At 44.6% G+C, this 23,302-nt stretch overlaps 1 protein-coding gene across 1 annotated transcript in view; it reads left to right on the top strand.

The window, feature by feature from the left end:
- The window catches only part of NCALD (neurocalcin delta), a 147,667-nt gene extending 125,663 nt beyond the window's left edge, over positions 1–22,004 (top strand). Inside the window, exons 3-4 of the mRNA XM_077493124.1 lie at positions 7,899–8,004; positions 20,692–22,004. Coding sequence (XP_077349250.1) covers positions 7,899–8,004; positions 20,692–20,789 — 204 coding nt within the window. The 3' untranslated portion in view covers positions 20,790–22,004. The remainder of the gene's footprint in view (positions 1–7,898; positions 8,005–20,691) is intronic.
- The last annotated feature ends 1,298 nt before the right edge of the window (positions 22,005–23,302 follow it).

The raw sequence follows: 23,302 nt of genomic DNA, 5'->3' as shown, positions 1-23,302 counted from the left end.
GAGACAAGGCTCTATTGGACATCACTGGATCGAGAGGAGGCTCAATTTAGTATTAGTGAATGTATGAAGGTAAAAAACCTTGTGCCTTTACAACCACTTTAGAGTGGTGTATCAGTTAAAGTATTGATAAGCTCTACACCATATTGTCTTCAAACTCAAAGCTGTTTATAACATGTACAGATTTCTCAGAGGAATCCATAGATTCAGCTGATTTGTTTTCGCCCAGGTGGTGTCGGCAGGGCCACCTATGGCTTGAATTTCGGCCAATTCACAAGAATCAGCCAAAACTTGCGCTGTGTATGGCCAGATTTAGTGTATACATAGTGTTTACTTAAAAACAGGTTAAGCCCCCGGTCACACTGCTGTGACTTGTTATGCAATTTTACATTTTCAAATTGCATGGGAAGTTGCATCCTGTTGGAGTCCCACCGATTTTGAAAGTAGTTCCTGCAGTACTTTTTGCAAGTTCAGGTGAGACTGGCATGAAGTCACACAGATGTCTTCCAAATTGCACCTGAAGTAGCACTGACTTTGAAATCGTGCTAATTCAAGTGAAGAAGATGAATCGTATTGCAGGACTAGGACCTATGTGCATGGGCTTTGTTTTTTCCACATACAAGTCATTGTAAACGCATAATAAACTCAGAAGCGGCTTGAAGCATCTCATAAAAGTGCATGTAAAACTAAAAACAAACATGTAGTATATTGCAGATTGCCTGTCTGTAGAGTTGGTGACGGCATTCGTTTTATTTTTTTGGGCTTTCCCCCTTCATTTTCGCCTGGTGATCCTGTCAGCAATACACTTCTTATCCTAGGGTGATATATCGCTCACCACCTGTATTGTGTCTATGGAGGAGCAGAATGGTTACCCTTGGACAGGACAACACCTCAATTATATGAGTGGACCTTAAAGATTTATATCTACTTTAAAGGCCTCTACAAAGTTGTTTGGTGCTTTTCAAATGTATGTTGGACAGGATGGTCTTCAAACTAGCATTTGCAAGCCAAAATTTTGAAAACCCACGTTTCTATTGTTCTTTGGAGTAATTGTCCCTCTAAAACAGTTTTCTTAACCGGTATAGGGAACCAAATGATGAGGGGAGAACACCAAATTTTCACATAAATTTTTTAAAAATGGAAGCTGTTACAATATTTAACCTGAAATCAAAGTGGAGGATTTAAAGTGTGTATACCCAATCATACCACATTCACAGATACACAGTATAGCTTAATATACTATACCCAAAGCAACTTGAAACCCAATCTAAACCCAAAAGCAAACATGTAATAAGTCCACCTTAAAATCTCTACATCTACAGACATGCTTATTCTAACACTAACCTATCTAACACTGTAAAGAAAAAATCAGTATACATTCTTTTTCTGAAGCCGCTCCGACCCGGTCTCCAGCTTCGGAAGCTCTGCAGAGGACACAGCCAACAAAGGCTGTGAAATGAATGGGAAGTGACGTCACCTATAGGGTTACTATGGGGCTTCTGTTGTCGGCTGTGTCCTCTGCACCCTCCTCCACAGTGAAGCCGCAGATGATAGCTCAGCGTGGGATTGGGGTGGATCCCCTGCAGAAAAGGTATGTATATGTTTTCTTCTTTGCAGGGCTAGATAGGTTAGTGTTAGATTGTGGATGTCTGAAGATGCAGGAATTTTGGTCTTATTATTGACTTCTACTTTAAGGCCCCATTCACACAGGCGGACCAAGCGGGTCAGCCTGTCAGCTGTATTTTTTAAGCAGACCTGATCGGCCACCCATGGAGCGGCAGTTGTCAACAGACATGTGCCCCTTGACACCTGCCGACATCCGATCCGATCCTATCCTGTCCACTAAAAATAGATGAGAGATTCATTCCCAATTTGTCTGGCAGATCGGATCAGATGACAGTTGGATGAAAACTAATCGAACTGCAAAGTTACAACCTGTGTACGTGGGCTTTGTTTTTTTTCCCCCATATAAATCATTGTTAATGTAAAAAAGAAACTCAGCAGTAGTTTAAAGGATTTGATTAAACCATATCGAATCCCAAAAACAAACATGCATTATATTGCAGCTTACCAGTCCTTACGGGGCGTTTTAAAACCTCCCCTGAACTATTTAACTTGACAGATAGTAAACAACGTTTAACCACTTGAGATCTGCGCTATAGCCAAATGACGGCTACAGAGCGGATCTCCTTTTCAGGGACGACGTCAATAGACGTAGTCCCGTGTACGAGCGGCCTGCGCACCCCCTGAGGGGCGCGCTCTGTGATCGGCGAGTCTACGAGACTCGCCTGATCACCGATCCGTGCAAGGTGTCGATCCCGACCCCTTATCACGTGATCAGCTGTCAGCCAATGACAGCTGATCATGTGATATAACGGAGCCGGTAATCGGCTATTATTCCTCCTCGCGCTGACAGCGCGAGGAGAAAAAAAAAAGCCGATCCCCGGCGGCCGTGATCAGGACATCAGTCCCGATCATGGCCAGCCCTGTTAGTGACCACCTGCCCCCTGCCAGTGCCCACCTGCCCCCTGCCAGTGCCACAATAGAAAAAATAAAGGGCCCCCCGTCAGTGCCACCCAGCAGTGCCCATAGTGCCACACAGCAGTGCCCACAGTGCCACCCAGCAGTGCCCACAGTGCCACCCAGCAGTGCCCACAATCTGCCTCAACATAGGTGCTGCACCCCAGTGCCACATATCCGTGCCCATCAGTGTCATCTACCAGTGCCCAGCAGTACCACCTATCAGAGCCACCTATCAGTGCCACCTATCAGTGCCCATCAGTCCCATCTACCAGTGGTACCTATCAGTGCCCATCCGTGCCACCCATCCATGCCACCCATCTGTGCCACCCATCCATGCCACCTTATCTGTGCCCATCTTTGCCCATAAGTGCCGCCTTATCTGTGCCCATCGGTGCCGCCTTATCTGTGCCTATTAGTGCCGCTTTAACTATGCCTATCAGTGCCCACCAGTGCAGCCTATCAGTGCCTACCAATGCAGCCTATCAGTGCTCACCAATGCAGCCCATCAGTGCCCACCAGTGCAGCCTATCAGTGCCGCCTCATCAGCGCACTTCAATGAAGGAGAAAAATGACCCGTTTGCAAAATTTTATAACAAACTATTAAACATGATTTTTTTTTTTTTTTGCATCTTTTTTTGTTTGTTTAGCAAAAAATAAAACTCCGAGCTGTAACTAAATACCACCAAAAGAAAGCTCTATTTGTGGGAAAAAAATGATAAAAATTTCATTTGGGTACAGTGTTGTATGCCCGCGCAATTGTCATTCAAAGTGCATCAGCGCTGAAAGCTGAAAATTGGTCTGGGACTGAGGGGGGTTTAAGTGCCCAGTAAGCAAGTGGTTAAAAATGTCAGTTTTGCTGCATTTACATGCCGCGCTTAGCCGTGTTTGCGGTTTAGGTTTTTTTTTTTTTTTTTAAATAGTCAAAGATGTATCTCCATTAATACGTGCCTGTAAATGAAACGCAGCTAAACGCGAGTTACCGTGTTTGGCATTTCAATGCCTCTGAACATTCGTCCTGAACTAATTTTTTTGCTTTCCAAAAAATTCTTCTCAACTCAACTACCTAGAAACGACTGTAAACAACCCTGTGTACATGTACTGATAAGATAGCATAGAGGAGAGTTCAGGGGCAGCTGAAAAAAATGCCCAACTGCTCCTAAATGTCTGTTAAGGCTTAATGTACATGGGACATTTTTACAGCCTCTCCTGAACGATTTAACTTGACAGATAGTAACCCACGTTTAAACCGTCTGTTTAAACCGTCTGTTTTGCCGCGTTTACATGCCGCATTTGTGTTTTAGAAGCGTTTTTTTTTTAAATAGGCAAAAATGAAAAATGCCTGTAAACGAAATGCGGGTAAACATGAGTTACCGCGTTTGGCGCTTGAAATGCCTCTAAACTCAGCGTCTGAACTCATGTTTTTGCTTTCCAAAAAAGGCCTCTAAACTCAACTGCCTAGAAACTATTGTAAACGACCCCGGTATCACGTTTAGCCGCATTTGGCATCTGAAATGTGGAAATCTTCGGCGTCTGAACCCATTTTTTGCTTTCAAAGAAACGCAGTTAAATGCAACTTCCCAAAAACGTCAATAAACGAGACTGTGTACATGGTCACATAGCATAACTGAGTGAGTTCAGGGGCAGTTGAAAAAAGCGTCCAACTGCCTCTGAATGTCCGTTTAGCAGCGTCCCATGTACATGGGGCCTTAGATGTGATGACTACATTAAATTTGTTTTTGTTTTTTGTGATTTTTTTTCCCCTTCATTTTCACCTGGTTGGCAACACACTTCCTGTCTTAGGTTGATAACACTCATCCACTGTATTGTAACTATGGAGGAGCAGAATTGTCACCCTTGGATGGGACCACACCTCAATAATGTAAATGGGCCTTAAGGCCTCGTTCACGCTGGTGGTTCCGCTAGCTCAGCAGGCGATCGATCCATTGATCCCCGCTGAGCAGGCGGATGACAGTGCAGGGATGGAAATGTGAGATATCTATGGGAAGATCGGATGAAAACGGACAGCATTTCCATTTTCATCCCATCCGCTGAACAGGTGGCGAACATATCGGCATCCATCTGTTTTCAGTGGATCTTGTCGGATCAGATGGCAGCGGACACATCCCTGATGACATCCGCCTGCCCATATAATTTAATTGGTGGCCAGCTCGGATCCACCTGAAAAACGGACAGGCGGACCCGAGTGAGTCTATCATGTAAAGTAGATATAAACCTTTAGGCACCTTTTCAAAGGCTTCTACAAAGTTGTTTGGTGCTTTTTAAATGTATGATTGACATTATGGCCTTAGATGTGTCTGTTGTCCTTTGGGATAATGGTCCCTCTGAAGCAGGTTTTTTAACCAGGGGTATTGGAATCAAATGATGGGAATTTTATGATTAATAAATATGAAATATTATACTCTACAGTATTTAACCTGTTATCAAAGTGTATTTAAAGTGCATCTATACCCAATCTTGGGCACATTCATGGATGTGATAGGCCCAACCACAAGCTTAGTACTACTTGATATGTCTATACATGAAAACCCTTCAATTTTGGATGGAATGGGAAAAGTTAGAAACCCTGTCACGTTTTTCTGCTTTTTACAAGGCTCCAATAAAGAGGTTTCCCTTCACTTTCTTCTTTGGGGACAACCTTTTACTAGACCAGGAAGTGAGGAAAAATCTAAAAGAGGGTAACGGACAAGCTGACAGACTCTAGCATCCCCCTACTTTATTTAAAGAATTATTACCACTGTCTATGTTGCTGCTAAGATATATTTGCCTCAATTTCCTGTCTTGTGGGCAACCAAGACAGGAAGTAAAAGAATCTCTCTAATGCTGCTGGTCTTTTCCTAGATATCGATATGTAAAGTATACTCAAGCTATTGACATATTTTGAAGCCATACTGGTAGCTAATAGTACCAGTGATAGAGCTGATTATTTGCTCCATCAAAGGGGCTATATGGATCTATTGGGCAATCCATTGGGGGTCTGCTATCCATAAAATGGTCAAGGTCCCCCGTTCTAAAGAATTTCTGAGCATGCTTGCAGTGTATCGAGATACACACAGATATAGTATATTGTCAAAAGTATTGGGATGCCTTCCTTTACTTGAATTTTAATGGCATCCTATTCTTAGCCTGTAGGGTTCAATATTGTATCCGCCCATCCTTTACAGCTATAACCTCTTCAACTCTTCTGGAAAGGTTGTCCACAAGGATTAGGAGTGTGTATATGGGAATGTTTGACCATTCTTTCAGAAGTGCATTTGTGAGATCAGACACTGATGTTGGATGAGAAGGCCTGGCTCAGTGTCTCCGCTCTTAATTCATCCCAAAGTTTTTCTATCCCAAAGTCACTCATCCATATCTTTATGGACCTTGATTTGTGTACTGGTCGAAATCATTTGGTGGAGGGGGGATTGGGGTGTGGGGTTCTTTTTCAGGGGTTGGGCTTGGCCCATTCGTTCCAGTGAAGGGAACTTAAGGTGTCAGCATATCAAGACATTTTGGATAATTTCATGCTCCCAGCGTTGTGGGAACAGTTTGGGGATGGGCCCCTTCCGGTTCCAATGTGACTTTGCACCAGTGCGAAAATTAAGGCCCATAAAGACATGGAAGAGTGCGTTTGGGGTGGAGGAACTTCCCGGAAGTGTTGACTATGTTATAGCTGCAAAGGGTGGGCCAACTCAATATTGAACCCTACAGACTAAGACTGGGATGCCATTAAAATTCATGTGCGTGTAAAGGCAGGCTTCACAATACTTTTGACAATATAGTGTATGTACAGTTGAGAATGTTTGGTTCATTTTCTAACACCATTTTTCTTGTGTTAAATCTGAAGTCCATGAGAAATAAAAAGTATCCCTACACTGGGGTTCCCCTACACCGCAAGGGTTAAATGCTCATTTAGTCTAAAACTAGGTCATTGGTCTTCAAGTTGCAGACCTTTGCTTGCCTTTACCTGGCCCTTAAGTCACGCAACATTCTTCCCACTGACGCCAACAACAAGGTACCATTCCTTCTAATGACTTCAACAGTGGGGCATATATCTTCCCACTGGCACAAATGATAGGGAAATATTCCTACCACTGATGTAAACGATGGGGCATGATTCATCCCATTATTATAAAAGATGGCACACAATTCTTCCCACTAATACCAATGATGGGGCACTATTCCTCGCCTACTGACCACAGGAGCTGTGTCATTTTTGGACATCCACTGACCACCAAGCCTATGGTATTGTTTACTCCCACTGATGCTGGGACGTTTTCTACTTCCAGTCCCCACAATCCGACTACCCTAAAGTCTGATGGACAGTATACTGGCCCTTTGTTCAGAAAGTTTGGAGAGCAACTATACTTACCTTGTTCCCCTTGGGTTGTGGATGGGTCCTCAGGATCCTCACAATACAAGACTGCTGGACTGTGAATATATGTGGTGATGATGTCAAAGTACATTAGGCCCGTCCCCTATCCTTGCCTGGATTTGCCCCCCCTCTCCTATTTTTTACTACCCCACCCATACATGCACCCCCCCCCCCCCTTTTTGACTTGGGGTTCAAAATGTACCCTCTTAAAACAGGACAAAAGGAGGAGAATTGGTGTGATTTAGTTAGTTGGCAAGACTCTCTCTTTATGGACTTTTAGGTTTATGTTCCTTGGGCCCTGATGCCCTCATCGCATTTGTGATGGTATGCATTGTATGGACATGTCTCGAGTATTGTACCCTAAGCTGTTATATGGATACTTGAGATTGGATTTTTTCATACTGATTCTTCTAAATAAAATTAAAGAACAAAATAAAGAAATAAAATAAAAAAAAATTAATTTACCTGTGACAGAGCAGAAGAAAAGCAACAAAAGGAGCCTGCAGGAGTGATGAATTAAGAATCTATATTTGCATTTTATGTTTCTCCTAGACCAAACAGTCATTTAGTATAATAATTTTTTTTTATCTTGCCCAGAGTTCAGCCTTAAAGCAGCGAAGTTGGAAGACCCATTCTATTTGCATAATACATTTAGCAAAAAATGCATTGCAGATTTAATGCGTTTTTTTCTTCACTTTTTTTAGTTGTATCTTCTATTAGTTTCCTTCCTACCAATTGTGTCATTTCCCCTGTAATCACCATAGTTATTTCAGGGCTGATTCTGTATGAATTATGCTTGTCCGCTATGCTGTGGCTTCACGTCCTAAGACATTAAACTATTTGTATAAATATAGCATGGAGGCCTCATGCTGACCACTGGGGTTTTAAAGTAAAAATGTTATGCGTAACTGCTTAAATAGGACTTCATGAAAAGTATGAGACCCCTTGATGAGAATAGTCCATGGAATGTTTCAGGATCTAATTTTATTTTTGTCTTATTCAGGCAATTTACAAGATGGTCTCCTCGGTAATGAAAATGCCAGAAGACGAGTCAACGCCTGAGAAGAGAACGGAGAAAATCTTCCGACAAATGGACACCAATCGAGATGGTATGTACTAGTCCCTGGCTGAGATATTATATGCACTAAATATATACATCCCTCCTCCCTTCTCAACATCCACCTTATACACTATCCTGGAAAGGGTTACCTCATACTGCCCCTCTAGGCTGTTACTTATGGTTGATTTTAACGCCATCCTAGCTCTGGACTTAGACAGACCAGCCCCCCCCCCCCCCAAACAATGCTCCTCAGACCTATCCAATTGGGCCCAAGCAATGGGAGTGGCCGAGGTCTGGACGTGGAAACACCCCTCGACAAGGGCCCACTCCTGCTTTTCCGCCACCTATAAAACATCACGCATTGACTTAACTTTTGCCAATCCGGCCATGATGTCAGACATGCTAGAGGCCACATACCTACCTAGCGGGCTGTCAGACCACTGCCCCCTCCTTCTTAACATCCACTCCACCGCTTCCCAAACTTCTGCCCTTTGGTGCCTGGGAACCCATTGGCTCTCCAACAATGACTTGACCAACACTATCCCACCTCGCCTTGCTGAATACTGGGAACTTAATACAGAGGTCACCTGGGATGCCTTTGAGATATTATATCTACTAATCTAACCAGGACAAGCCTGTTCAGCACTACAGTAATCCGTAGTGTCTCCGGGCCCCTCGTGGATTCCCCCTCCAATTTAGACAAGCTAATATTATTATACAATGGCGAATGGTGAAGAAGGTCATTTGGTCAGGCTGCTTTTTTAAATGGGAACACTCCTGTAGTGATTCTGTGTCCGCTAATAGACCAGTTTTGAGGGTATAAATATTACACTGTTAGACCAATTATACTGTAATACTAGTTTATAATATAGTTGTCACTACTGTATGTGGGCACTATATTGAGTACATTTACAAAACAACAGTTTACCATGGCCATACTACTGCTTAAAAAATAAGAATGTTGCACATTTTTAAAGCACTGCAGTGTACTTTACAAATGTACATTGTGCTCACTTGGTTTCAGGAGCCTGAAGGCAGCGGAGTGTAAAATAATATAATTAAAGTTTTGTTAATGATCGTGAATTGTCTGGCTTTACATATGTACAAGGCAGCTGAGAGTCAAAGCCATAGTCCAACTTTACAAAAAAATTGAGTATGCAGATGAGGGATAAAACAGATTTACCAGCTTCCCAAATATTGCATTATCCCATCCTACCTTGTTGGTTGGGAACTTTCCTGTTCTTCGAATGACAGTTCACATACAGTTCCTAAGAATATCCCAGGGCTGCAATCAGTAGTGTATTTAGGCTTTGTGATGCCCTAGGCCTGACTAAACTTGTGCACCCCCTAATTTAAATATGACCCACCCCTTCCTGTCAAGGCCAAACCACTTGCTGTTTAAGACACGCCTTGAAATGTTCGAGTGGGGACACTAGTTCTGGGGGCAATGGATTCCCTTAATTTGCATAGATTTCCTCTCACTTCCTGTTTGGCTATGGGGCAGGAAGTGAAAGGAAATCTCTGCAATGGGACAGGGATGGTAAAAAATAAACTGACGCAGGCTATAACCCTCCCTTACTCTATCCAAAATGAAAAAAAGTGTTGCCTATAGCTTACTTTAAGCACAAATTTCTGATAATTTTATGGAGAGGACTACGAAGCTATAACCATGCTAATGGTGCAGCAGAAAATATATAGCACAGTGAGGAAGGTTTGTGGTCCATGGTGAGCGGACAGTCAAAATTAGAAGCAGCCCCCCCCCCACTGTAGCGGACAGGTGCCTCGGTAGGCACCTGCCGCCCGCATACTGGAAGCAGTGAGGCCACTTTATGGGGGCGCAAGACTAATTTGCCCCTCAGCCCAGTCCACCCCATGAGACTGGTGCTACACTAACAGTGTAGTGTAAGTCGGCGGGGACTCTTTCCATGCTGCCCCCCTGCAAAATGCTGCCCTAGGTCTGGGCCTTGTCGGCCTAGGCCAGGATACAGTGTTGGCTGCAATAGGATATGCTCAAATCCCCTGCTGCAGTTCTGGGTGTGTACTATTGATGCTATCGATCCTTCCTTCGGAAATGCGTGTGGTTAAATTATTTGTCTTGGAAACTAAACCCATGGTAACTCATAGATCATAATCTCAGCAATTGCCATGAATAAAAATTCTCTGAAAAGAAAGCCTGGCACACATAACCTAGGTATGAGAGAAGGCATGCAACGTGGTAATGCTAACCAGGTTATTTTATAAGCGATAAAAATATAAAAAGCACAAAATAAATGAAATCATGCAACATTTGTCTTTTGAGCCAGTGTATGTATACTTAAATAAATGTAGCTAAAACCTGAATCATTAAAAATGAGCACATTATCAAAAAAATAAATAGGCGGAGATTATCATCACTGGAAACCGAGTGTCAAACATATCTGTGGAAATTGAACTCTGTCACCTTCATATCAATGCTGATATTATGATCACATGGGTATGCTATACTCCAAGAGACTGTTGGAGGTCACCATAAGTACTTCTACCCATAATAATTAATGGGGCCAGGACTATGTCAGAGGATAGTTTACTGAATTGGGGAGGAAGGTAAATATTATCCCAGGTGGGCTGCAACTTTAATGGTAAAATTGTTCTTAAAGCTCATTGCACTACATTCACATGGAACCAAGAACAATTTACTCTATTTCAGTTTACCAGTCCTTGTGTTGATGTTACATAGTTACATAGTCAGTAAGGCCAAAAAAACATGATAATCCATCCTGTGTAGGTGTATATGTATCAGTGTCTATAATGAAATTGTGTCCTTTAAGTTTATAGTCGTTTCTAGGTAGTTGAGTTTAGAGGCCTTTTCTCTATCGTTCATTGATGGACACAGCAGCTCATCTTGACCTTAGGGTTATATCGCCCCTTTTGGAGAGGACTAGGCACAAAGTGTTAAAAACAGCAACACTTGTACAGTACCATCCAGTGGGTGGTCCTACTGGCTATAACCCCTCACACTGGACCCAGCAGCTCAGTTTTTTTTTTTCAGCCTAGTGTAGGAGAAGGACCTGGCTCTCGGTGGGACCATTGGCCCTGGGAATTTTTTATTTTTTATGCATTTTTGATTCCTGTGATCTACAGCCAGCCTGGGTGACAGGCTGGATAATATAGATCCTTTTAGTCTCTCCAGCCTGGCCATCGAGCGTGAGCAGACCCTAGCTATGCGCTGGGTCGGCCACGATGTGCCCTGTCTAATCCAGGGGCAGCCGGTGAGCTATATGCTCCGGGGAACACATATGACCGGGCTACTGCTGTCTGTGTCACAGGGTGCCGTGGCCGGCAGCCACCCCGTACTGCTCGAGTGATGGGTCTGTCTGTGGAATGCGTCCAGCAGTCCCTGCAAGAGGGGTAAGTCCACCTGTCTCAGCAGGATGGAGCAGCTGGGCATTCCCTGGGAGGTCGACTAGGGGGTCTATCACTCTCCCTTTCTTCCCTCCCTGTCCCTTCCCTCCTCCCCATGCTATGGGCCGCTGTGTGACTGGGCACATGGGGGTGCAGTGCACGTACCTGGCCTGGGGTCCTCTGTGGGGGGCTCTGGGTCCTGGCAGGGGGCTGCACTGGATGTTGGTGGTCCGCTCGTCCTCCTCCCTGCTTCTGGGCCACAGTGAGGTGTTTGTGCTCTGTGTCACATGTGGGGAGGCCGCCGCACGCTCCGTGGCCATTTTGTAGCCACAGCCAGTTTTTTGCCTTTCAGCCATTTTCTAGTAGTTTGGCGGCCATTTTCTTGACGCCCTCAGACGTTTTTGCTGAGGCGGACATTTTCTTGTAGCCTCAGGTAATTTTTCCTCTAGCGCTGGGTGCTTGTTTCCTTCTAGAACAGTGCACTTTCCACACAGACACCTCGTGGATGACACAGGGGAGAGCGGACAGCAGCAGCACAGTGCAGTACCTGGGTCAGGATGGCGAGTCCTGTGGGGGGGCCCTCAGTTTGTGGCAGCTAGGAGGGTGGTCTTTTGTGTGACTTGCCTTAGGTCCCTAAGTGGTGACAGGCGAGTGTGAGTCAGCATGGCGTCAGAAGCTGGCGCTTCTTCCCCAGGCACTTGTAGTTATTACAGCGGTGCCGGATATCCTAAAAATGGAGGATACAGCGGGGGCATCTACAGAGGTGTCGTTCCATTTCGGGTCCCACAAGACGGCCCGCGCGGCTAAGGTGTTTCCTTACCCAACTTATTTTGATGCATTTATTTACAAGGAGTGGAGAAAACCGCAACTGGCCTTTTCAGTCCCGAAACGCATGGCGGTGTGTTACCCCTTTGAGGAGAGTCTCCTGAAGAAATGGACATCTCCTCCGATTGTTGATCCAGGTTAAATAAGGTAACCACGATTCCGGTGGAAGGGACTCCTGCTTTCAAGGACCCTGCTGACAGAAGAGCCGAGGCGGTCGCCTGATCCTTGTTTATGGTGGTTGGGTCAGCATTGCGGACAGTGTTAGCCATGGTCCTGGTGTCGCAGACGGTTACTGAATGGGCTAAATTGTTGCACTGTGAATTCGAGAAGCAACAAGCTTCCCCGTTTTGGTGGAGCTGGCGGACCAGTTGGTGCAGGGCTTTAAGTATGTCTGTGATGCGGCCTTAGATACGGCCCTCTTGCTCTCTAGAGCCTCAGTATCAGCACTAGTGCTACTTCGCCTGATTTGGCTAAAATGTTGGTCTGTGGACCAGGCATCTAAGAAAGCACTGGCAGACTTGCCCTTCCAGGGAGAGAGGCTATTTGGTGCCTCACTGGATGACATTATTAAGAATGTTACTGGGGGTAAGAGTACATTGCTCCCACAGTCCAGAAAAGGGAAGGAGCCACGCCATAGGCAAGGATCCTCCTTTTCCACCCAGAAGTGGATTTTTCGTCCGCCCTGGTCGGCAGGTGCCTGCTGAGGGACAAACGCGTCCCTGGTTTCACAAGCCTGCAAGCAAATCTGTTACCGCATGAAGGTTTGCCCCTGCCTAACTCTCAGGTGGGAGTCGTCTTCGAGAGTTTGCAGCCCGGTGGACCTCCCTACTTTCCAACCAGTGGGTCCACAAACTGGTTTCCTCGGGGTACAAGATAGTTTCTTTCTTGTCCACCAAACTGATTTTTTTTTCCTCCAACCTTCATCTTCTTCCGGCTCATCAGGAGGCCCTGTTTGGGGCAGTACCTGTAGCAACTCCGGAAACGTTTTAAGGGATTCTACTCCAATCTGTTTGTAGTCCCAATGAAGGAAGGGGTCCATCCAGTCCTGGGCCTCAAGGCCCTCAACAGCTTTGTGAAGGTACAAAGGTTCAGGATGGAATCAGTTCGCTCGGTGGTCGCTGCATTCCATTAGGGGTATTATCTGGCATCCCTGGACATCAAGGACGCATACTTGCATGTCCCCATATGCGTCAGGCATCAGAGGTTTCTGTGAGTTGCGGTCGGGGATGGCCACTACCAATTTGTAGCTCTCCCTTTTTGCACCGAGGGTCTTCACATTTTTGGCCCCAATTTTGTCTTTGCTAAGACAGAGAGGAATCGCAATCGTGGATTACCTGGATGAGCTTCTGCCTCAGAAGTAAGGGAGGATGTGGCAATCACCATGCAAACTTTTCGGAAATTTGGTTGGATACTGAACCTACAGTCGGTGTTGGTGCCGACTCAACGCCTGGAGTACCTGGGCCTGCTTCTGGACTTCTCGGAGGCGAGAGTCTTTCTTCCTTCAGACAAGCTGCAGACTCTTCAAGCTGCAGTGAAGTTGTTGGTGTCCTGCAGGGGGTCGTCGCTGCGTTTTTGCATGTGAGTCCTGGGTCTCATGGTAGCCACTTTCGAGGCTGTACCGTATGCTCCATTCCACACTTAAGTCTTGCAAAAGGAGATCCTATCAAAATGGGACAAATCTCCGTTGTCCCTGGATTGTCAAATTCAAATGAGCCAGCTAGATGGGGACTCCCTGCTCTGGTGGCTGAGGTCACCGGCTCTTTGGTCCGGGAAGTCGTTCCTTCCTCTTCGTTGGACGGTGATCACAACGGACGCCAGCCTGACTGGTTGGGGGGGAGTTTGGGGCATACAGTCAGCCCAGGGTCGGTGGACCCAGGAAGAATCCCGCTTGCCAATCAACATGCTAAAACTTTGGGCAATCAGGCGGTACCTCTCCACATGGTCACAGAACCTGCAGGGGCATCCGGTCAGGATCCAGTCTGACAATGCCACGGCGGTGGCGTATGTCATCCATCAAGGAGGAACAAGGAGCTTGGGTGCAGGACTGAAGGTCACTGACATCCTGCGGTGGGCAGAGCGTTGTGTGCCGGCTCTGTCGGCCGTGTACATTCCGGGCGTAGAAAACTGGCAAGCGGACTACCTAAGTCGTCTTATGCTGGACCAAGGGGAATGGTCACTACATGTGGATGTATTTCGGGTCCTTTGCCTAAGGTGGGGCATGCCAGATGTGGATCTCCTGGCTTTTTGACTCAATCGGAAGGTACAGAGGTTTGTGGCCAGGTCAAAAGGATCCCTGGGCACACATGACAGACGCGTTGGTGGCTCCATGGGGGCATTATCAACTGATTTATGCTTTTCCCCCACTCAAACTTCTACCACGTCTGCTTCGCAGAGTGGAGGCCAAGGGAATTCCGGTAATTCTGATTGCCCCAGATTGGCCTCGGCATCCCTGGTACGCCGACATAGTACGAATGGTGGCGGATGTTCCTTGGCAACTGCCGATACGAGATGACCTTCTGTCACAAGGTCCAGTACTTCATCCTGCTTTACCATCACTGGCTTTAACGGCATGGCTGTTGAAAGCCAGGTGCTAAGGGACCGAGGTCTGTCGGATTCGGGATTATCCACTATATTGAGGGCATGGAAGTCATCTTCGCGGAAGATTTATCATCATACGTACATCTCCATTTGTGAGGAGATGGGGTGGCGTTCATGTACATATTCAGTTTCCAGGATCCTGCTGTTTTTGCAGCGAGGAGTGCATCAGAAACTTGCATTAAGCACCATTAAAGAGGAAGTAAAGGCAGTTGAAAAAAATAAAACAAAAAAAGGAACCTGCAAGGCAAAGGCATAATGAGCTAGTATGCATAGCATACTAGCTCATTATGAATAACTTACCTGAGAACGAAGCCCCCGAAGCGGTCCTCCGTCTTCATGTCCGCCGCTGCCATGGATCCCGGAGTGACTTCCGGGTCTCGCTGCTCCGGCACGGTGATTCACCATAGCAGCGATGACGTCACTCCCGCTCATGCGCACGGGAGCCGACAATCGTGACATATCGCCGCGATCTGCGGCCTGCCCAGTGCGCCTGCGCCGTAGACAGTGGTGGCTGTCTTTTTGTAAATATTTTTTGTAGATATTTCTTGGACCTACAGGTAAACCTTAATCTAGGCTTACCTGTTGGTCAAAGTGGTTTGTAAAGGTTTACAACCACTTTAAGGGGCAGATATCAGCTTTAGCTGTCTTTTTTCAGCATCCCTTGGCGACTCATTCATTGGGGAGTATGTTTGTTCAGGGTGTTCGACATGTGGCCCCTCCGGTTCAGCCACCACTACCTCCGTGGGATTTGAATCTGGTGATCTCAGTGCTTCAGAAAATGCCGTTTGAAAACATTAGGGAGATTCCCTTATTGACACTTTCTCAGAAAGTAGTCTTTCTAGTGGCCATTATATCTGCCAGGAGGGTTTCTGAGTTGGCGGCCTTGTCTTGCAAGTCTCCCTACTTGTTCCTCCACAAGGATAAGGCGGTGCTGCGTCCGCAGCCTTCGTTGCTTCCAAAGGTTGTTTCAGCCTTTCATCTAAATCAGGACATTGTGCTTCCGTCCTTATGTCCTTGGCCGTCACACCCCAAAGAGGTGGCTTTGCATTCTTTGGACGTGGTCCGGGCTCTGCGGGTGTATCTGTCTGTATCGGTGGCTGGTCCGAAGAAGGGACTGGTGGTCTCATCGGCCACCATCTCTCGGTGGATCAGACAGATTATAGTTCAGGCTTATGCCATAAGGAGACGGGCGCCCCCCTTTCCTGTCACGGCACATTCTACCAGGACAATTGGTGCCTCTTGAGCTTTCTGATATAAAGCATCCGTTTCCCAGGTGTGTAAGGCGGCGACCTGGCCGTCCGTTCACACTTTCACAAAATTTTACAAGGTTGATGTGAGCGCATCTGCGGATGCTTGCTTCGGCCACAAGGTTTTGCAGGCAGCTGTTTAAGGTTGCAACTCCTCCGTTGAGGAGCTTTGGTTGTTATGGATGGAGTTATTGTTGTTTGCTGTTCCCATCCCTCGTTTCTTTGACACTGCTTGGGAACGTCCTTAAGGTCAAGATGAGCTGCTATGTCCGTGAATGAACGATAGAGAAAATAGGATTTTTGTACTCACTGCAAAATCCCTTTCTCTGAAGTTCATTGACAGATACAGCACCCGTCCCTCCTATTTATGTTTGTACTGCTTTTGACGAACTGAGCTGGCTGGATGCAGTGTGAGGGGGTTATAGCCAGTAGGACCGCTCCCTGGGTTTAGAGGCATTTCAAGCTCTAAAGGCTTCTAAACATGGCTAAACACGGTAACTCGCATTTAGCCGCGTTTTGTTTACAGGCGTTTTTCTTTTTTTGTTATTTTAAAAATAAAAAACATTTTTTTTCAAACCCAAAACGCAGCTAAACGTGGCAAAACTAACGTTTTAAACATGGGCTACTATCTGTCAAGTTAAATTGTTCAGGAGAAGTTGTAAAAAAGTTCTGTGTACATTAAGTCTCAGAGTCTTTTAAAAATATCCATACTCCCCTCAGCCACCACCAATTGTGGGAAAGAGTTCCACATCCTTATAGCCCTAACAGTGAAGAACCCACTACGCAGTTTAAGGCTAAATTGCTTCTCCTCTGGTCTCATTGTGTGGCCCTGTGTCCTTTTACACTCCCTGGGACTGAATAGTTTATTTCTTATGCGGTGATACCCATTGAGATATTTATGGATCATTATTATGTCTCCTCTCAAGCATCTCATCTCCAGCGAAAATAAGTTTAGTGTTTGAGGTCTTTCCTCGTAATTGAGGTCCTCCAGTCCCCTTATTAGTTTTGTTGCCCTTCTCTGGACTCTCTCCAGCTCAAGCACATCCCTTGGAGGACTGGTGACCAGAACTGGATGGAAAACTCCAGATGTGGTCTAACCAGAGTTTTATAAAGTGATAGAATTATAGTTTTATCTCTGGAGTATATCCCTTGTTTTTTTATGCATGCTAACATTCTGCCAGCTTTGGCAGCTGCAGCTTGACACTGCATGCTGTTGCTCAATCTGTCATCTATTTGCAACCCTAGTTTCTTCTCCATCCTTGATTCTCCCAAAGGTTCTCCACCTAGTGAATATTTTGCATTTATGTTTTTCCCCCTAGTGTATTATTTTACATTTCTCCACATAAAACCTCGTTTGCCATTTGTCTGCCCACTCCTTTATATTATTCAGGTCATTCTGCGATATTTCTATGTCCTGATGTGAGTCTATTATTCTACTTATCTTTGTGTCATCCGCAAAACCTGAGACTGAACTAGTTATTTCATACTCTATATCATTTGGGAATGTATTGAATAAAATTGGTTCCAAGACAAAACCTTAGGGTACCCCACTCACCACTCCAGACAAGTCTGAGTACATGTTACTTATCACCACCCACAGCTCACTTCCTGGTAGAATGTTAGCAGATTGGTCTGGCAGGAATGTCCTTTCATGAACCCATGCTCATATTCTTCTCATCAGTAAATCTTTGGATATAGTCCCTAATCATACCCTCCAATAATTTACCCACTATTGAAGTTAGGCTGATTGGCCTGTAATTCCCAGGAATATGTCTGCCCTTTTTTGAATATTGGTATCACGTTGGCTTTTCTCCAATCAGCTGGTATTAATCCTGTCATTATGCTGTCCACAAAGATCAGGAATAATGGTCTGGCTATAACTTGACTGAGTTCTTTGAGGACCCTTGGGTGTAAGCCATTTTGTTCTGGTGATTTATTTTAAGTTTATTAAGTCTTTCATTGACTCCGGCCTCTGTTAGCCACGTGGGTATGTCATGTGTTGTATCAACAATACTGTCATTGTCGCTAAACCCTTCTTTTTCCTGCGTAAAAACTGTGGAGAAGAAGGCATTTACATTTTACTCTCTTCTGCTATGTGTCTCTCGTAATCTTTTTTTAGCCACCCTGATTGCCTTTTTACATTTATTATTGCATTCATTGTAGTGCTGGAATGCTGATATGTTGACTGCTATGTGTGATGTGTTGATTGTTATTGTCTTATATTCTGCCTTTTTTTTCCCTTTATTTTCACCTGGTGATTCTGCCAGTATAATGCCTCCTGTCCTAGGGTGACAACCTTAAAGCGGAGGTCCACCCAAAAGTGGAACTTCCGCTTATTTGCGTCCTCTCCCCCTCTGGTGCCACATTTGGCACTTTTCACAGGGGAACGGGTGCCTGTTTTTGACAGGTTCCTGTCCCCACTTCTGGGAGACTGTGCCGTCCCTCAGAAGTTCGGCCCTCCTCCTCCTTCCTCCGCCAGTGTGTCAAATAGAAAGCACAGAGCGCTTTGCGCATGCACAGTAAGAAACTGCATGTGAACCCGAAAGGCTTTACTGCCAGTTTCCCTTAGTGAAGATGGCGGCAGCACCCGACAGCCGATCCGAAGGTCAGCTGGGGCGCCGACATCGTGGGCTCCCTGGACAGGTAAGTGTCCATATATTAAAAGTCAGCAGCTGCAGTATTTGTAGCTGCTGACTTTTCGGGGGGGGGGGGGGTTTCCCAGCTGAAACACCTCTTTAATTTACAGCATTATATTTATGGAGAAGCAGCAAGGTCCCCCTAGGCTGCTTGCTCCTGATTTGGTATGCAGAAGACCTACCCTCCCCCTATTTCTTTGTAGTTCACAGAGAATTAGGCAGGGCCGATAACAACGCTTGAGATTTCGGTGTTGAAAAGAGTTTACAAGAACTTATAAACTCACAAGATTTCTGGCTGGATCAAATTTAACCAAACATTTTTAGTAGTATAATGACTGGACTACAGCAGGGATCGGTAACCCGCAGTGCCATTCCTGGCCAGAAACCGCTGAATGTCCGGCCCATCAGTGCCCGTGATTAATTCACGTGAACCTGGCCCGGGGACATTTTCACCGCTGACCTCTTTATTGGGGAGTGGGCGTTATCACAGGGCTGGATGGGGCAGGAACTGCTGGAGTTAACTTTTTCATTAAACAGCAGGTGATTGGTTGCTAGCAACCAATCACCAACCTGTTAATGTGAAAAGTTAACTTAAGCAGTTCCTGCCCCCATCCAGCCCTGTGATGTGGATCTCTGCTGCTCTGCTTGCTGTACATCTGTTCTACCTACACAGTGTGTGTTAGTAGGGTGCAGGGGTCAGAGGACACTACAGTAGGGGGGGGTTGCAGGGGTCAGGGGACACTACAGTGGGGGGGTACAGAGGACACTACAGTGGGGGGTGGGTGCAGGGGACAGACACTGTTATAGTGGTACAAAGGACACTGCAATAGGGGGGACCCCTTCTCACCTGGGGACTGGGACCCCATCACCACTGGGGACAGGGGCCCCCATCTCCCCTAAGGGCATGAACCCCAATTACCTTAGGCACAGGAACCCCATCTCCGGACAATGCTAGCTGGTAGGGCTGGTGTCAGCCACCCTTGGGTGCCAGGAGGGGGGCAGTAACATCCGAGTCTACAGCCACATACTCCCTCAGGGTGGTCTGACTTTGTGTTAATGAAGCCCCTTAAAGTGAGGTAAACCTGTACTGTTGTTATTACTATGTTAGGGTTATTATTATCTTCATTTATTAGCAGGTGAATGTGACCCTCCATGCATTCACACACATTTAATCCGGCCCTTAAGTGGAAAAAGGTTGCTGACCCCTGGACTACAGGGTAGCAAATAGAAGCTTATTGTTAAAGTTTACATAATCTTTATCCAGTTTTGGTCTAGAGAAATTTTTTTCACACATATAAAAATCTTGATTCTTGGCAATAAAATTACTTAAACCTCCAAAACAATTATATATATTTGTATATATATTTTCTGAAAGCCGAGCCCCTGTATAAAAATATATAGTTGCGATTTTTTTTTTTTTGGTTCCTAAAATGTTTTATTAAAGAATAAGGACAAGGAACAGAACAATGCAACAGAAGCAGACAGGTAAAGGTGTGCATTATACATCCCATAATGGGGAAAAATACAATCCTACGACTCATACAGTACAACTTGTGTTTCAAAAGCGTTACATCCTAAATAGATAGCTGCAAATTTTTATGTCTTATGATGATTTCCCAAATTTACAGAAAAAATATAAAAATAATGAATTTTATTGCAAATGCACACAATGGATTAACCAATTTTTTGTGGTAAAATATAAAATATGAGTTTGCGTCAAGTAAATAGATACCAAAATGGCAAGTCTTAAAATTGTGTGTGCCTGTGATAAACTACATTACCCAATAATCTCCATAGGTCTTTACAGCGCAACAGTTTAGAGTTAACCAAGAGCTCCTGTGTTAGAATTGTTGCTCTCACTCTGACCTTCATGAGGATACACTACATGTGTGGTGAGATCATGGTGTTCTTCTGCCCACGCACCCTGGGCTCCCTTTGTGTTTGCGCATGCATGGTGGCCTGGAGCTTAGGTTAAAGTGTTGGATGAATTGATCATTTCAGAATACTGCTCTTAATTCAGGAATAACTTTAAATTCTGCTTTTCCACAGGAAAATTGTCGTTGGAGGAGTTTATCAAGGGGGCAAAAAGCGACCCATCCATCGTCCGCCTACTTCAGTGTGACCCAAGCAGTGCCGGACAATTCTGAACTTTATTATTTTATTTTTTTTAAATAAAATCTTTTTTTGCCAAAATTAAATTTGTTGTGGTGTTGAAACGTCACAGCCAAACCTACCTATCTCCTCCTGTGGTATCTTTACGTTTGAATGATAAAGAATGATAAATATTGCGGCTGGACGTATCTATAGCGCTTGGGTTTCCTTCACGCTTTTCTATACGGAATAACAACAGAGACCTCCCTCAGACCTGAATTTTTATTTTTACAAAGCTGGTCAACAAATTCGACATGGCTGCGATGAAGACTTTGTTTTATTATTTTGCAGTTGCTTTAATCAGTTTTGCCGTTGGAAGTGTGAGCATTCACCTTGGTCAACTGAAGAATGCTAAGATTCACGTTGTGGTCATGCTTGTGAGTTGCACCCTTGTTGGGCAGTTTTTTTTGTTTGTTTTTTTAGATGAGTATTACTAAAATGGGCTTGTCACCATGTCTACAGTGGAAGCAGAGGCACTTTGTCATGTAGACCACTGATCAGCTGGGCGGTTTACCAGAAGCTGGTGCCATCCTCCGTAACTGGACATGATATGATGTCATAAACTGATCATGCCCCAGGAATGTTGTAAATTCTTAAAGCTGAATTTTTAACCAAACTACTAAATACACAGTGGTTTTACCTGCCAGAAAATTTTTATTTCTGTCCATACAGTACTGCATTATTTTGTGTATTTTATTTCTACTTGGAGTTCAGCTTTAATAATTGAATAGCCTGAAAATTATGAACATCATTCTAAATATAAGCTTATATATCCATGACTGCAAGTTTTAGATCCGGCTTAAAATAAATACATACCTCCCAACTGTCCCCATGTTGTGGGACCGCAGTGGGAATGCTTTTACCCACTTAAGAGGAGGTTTAGCATGATTTGAGGTGGTTGGTAGATGAACGTAATGTTCTTGTTTTAAAGTTTTAATGTTGGGAGGTATATATACTGTATTGTAATTGCAATAAGAAGAAAATTGCAAGCGTTGCCAAAAATATGCATGATTTATTAGAAATATTGGTGCACATTGCTGCAGTTTTGTGAGTCAGTTTCATTTCATGCATCCCCCCTCCTGACCTATTGCTGTGCTATGACTAATTTGGATGTGCGTGTTTTATTGTTCAGTAATCGATTATGTTATAGCATCGTGTTCATTTGCATTTAATTTACAGAAAGGCCTCATTAAAAAGAATGCCACACCTAACATCACATTCATTAATTTAAAGGGAGATCATCACTAAATGGTCGTTTTGAGAATTAAATCTGTCCATCCATTGCCTACAAATGGTCTTCTTTAAAAAAACAAATGGTGCACAGATAAGTCAGATGTCAGCCACTTAAATCAACCACCCTTTTAAACCTGAAAGAAAAACTGCTCTTGTAGCCTATAGCAACAAATCAAAATTGCGCTATTGGGCAATTAATGTGAGAATCTGGCTTCTATGGTAATTATTTTTAACTTAATATGCTTTTAAAGGCAGGTGTGTTGTGGTTATAGTGACCACCCATGTCAGGATAGAGTAGAGCAAAGAGGAATGTATTAGTCCTCATTTATAAAGGGGCCTAACAAGACTATGTGGCTGATCACATTTAATGTTTTAATTTGTCTTTAGATTTCTAGGTGATATTTCTGAAAGTATGAATTTGGATTAGTATTTGTGAGCAATACAGACAGTCTTTAGCAACAAAAAAAAACCCTAGCGATCAGGTATTTGGGAATTTTATATGCAGTTTCATTGCCTACAGTTCTGCCAGCCTCCACTACATTGGTTGTAGTAGTAACATGATTCAATCAGTCGCAAGTATTTCTTCCTCGTTGCGTGTAAGCGAAATAGGGATCATATGGATCAGCACTGTGAGGTTGATAGAGCACATGGCTAAGTACTGTGAGATTATAAGAACATAAGGGTCACTACTGTGAAACTGAGAGAACAGACAGGTCAGTACTCTGAGACTGAGCGAGCGTACGGTCAGTACTGTGAGTCTAAGAGAGCATATGGGTCAGTAAGGAGACTGAGGGAGCATAGGGGTCAGTACAGAGACTAAGTGAGCATACGGGTCAGTACTGTAAGAGCATATGGGTCAGTACTGAGACTGAGAGAGCATACGGGTCAGTACGGAGACTGAGAGAGCATACGGGTCAGTACGGAGACTGAGAGAGCATACGGGTCAGTACGGAGACTAATGCGCGTACACATGAGCGGAATTTCCGTCGGAAAAATCTTGGATGGTTTTTCTGACGGAATTCCACTCAAGCTTGGCTTGCATACACACGGTCACACAAAAGTTCGCACTTTTGACTGTTAAGAACACGGTGACTTACAACACTATGACAACCGAAAAAGGGAAGTTCAATACTTCCGAGCATGCGTCTAATTGTTTCCAAGCATGCGTAGGAATTTTGCGTGTCGAAATTGGTACAGACAATCGGAATTTCCGATCTGAACTTTTTCCGATCTAAAAATTGAGAACATGCTCTCAATCTTTTTCTGGCTGGAATTT

Source organism: Lithobates pipiens, unplaced genomic scaffold (assembly GCF_037356315.1).
Source record: "Lithobates pipiens isolate NorthernLeopardFrog02 unplaced genomic scaffold, aLitPip1_a1.2 Scaffold_19, whole genome shotgun sequence".
NCBI classification, from domain to species: Eukaryota; Metazoa; Chordata; class Amphibia; order Anura; family Ranidae; genus Lithobates; species Lithobates pipiens.
The sequence above is the reverse complement of the archived record's forward strand: the minus strand, read 5'-3'. Positions and strand labels throughout refer to the sequence as shown.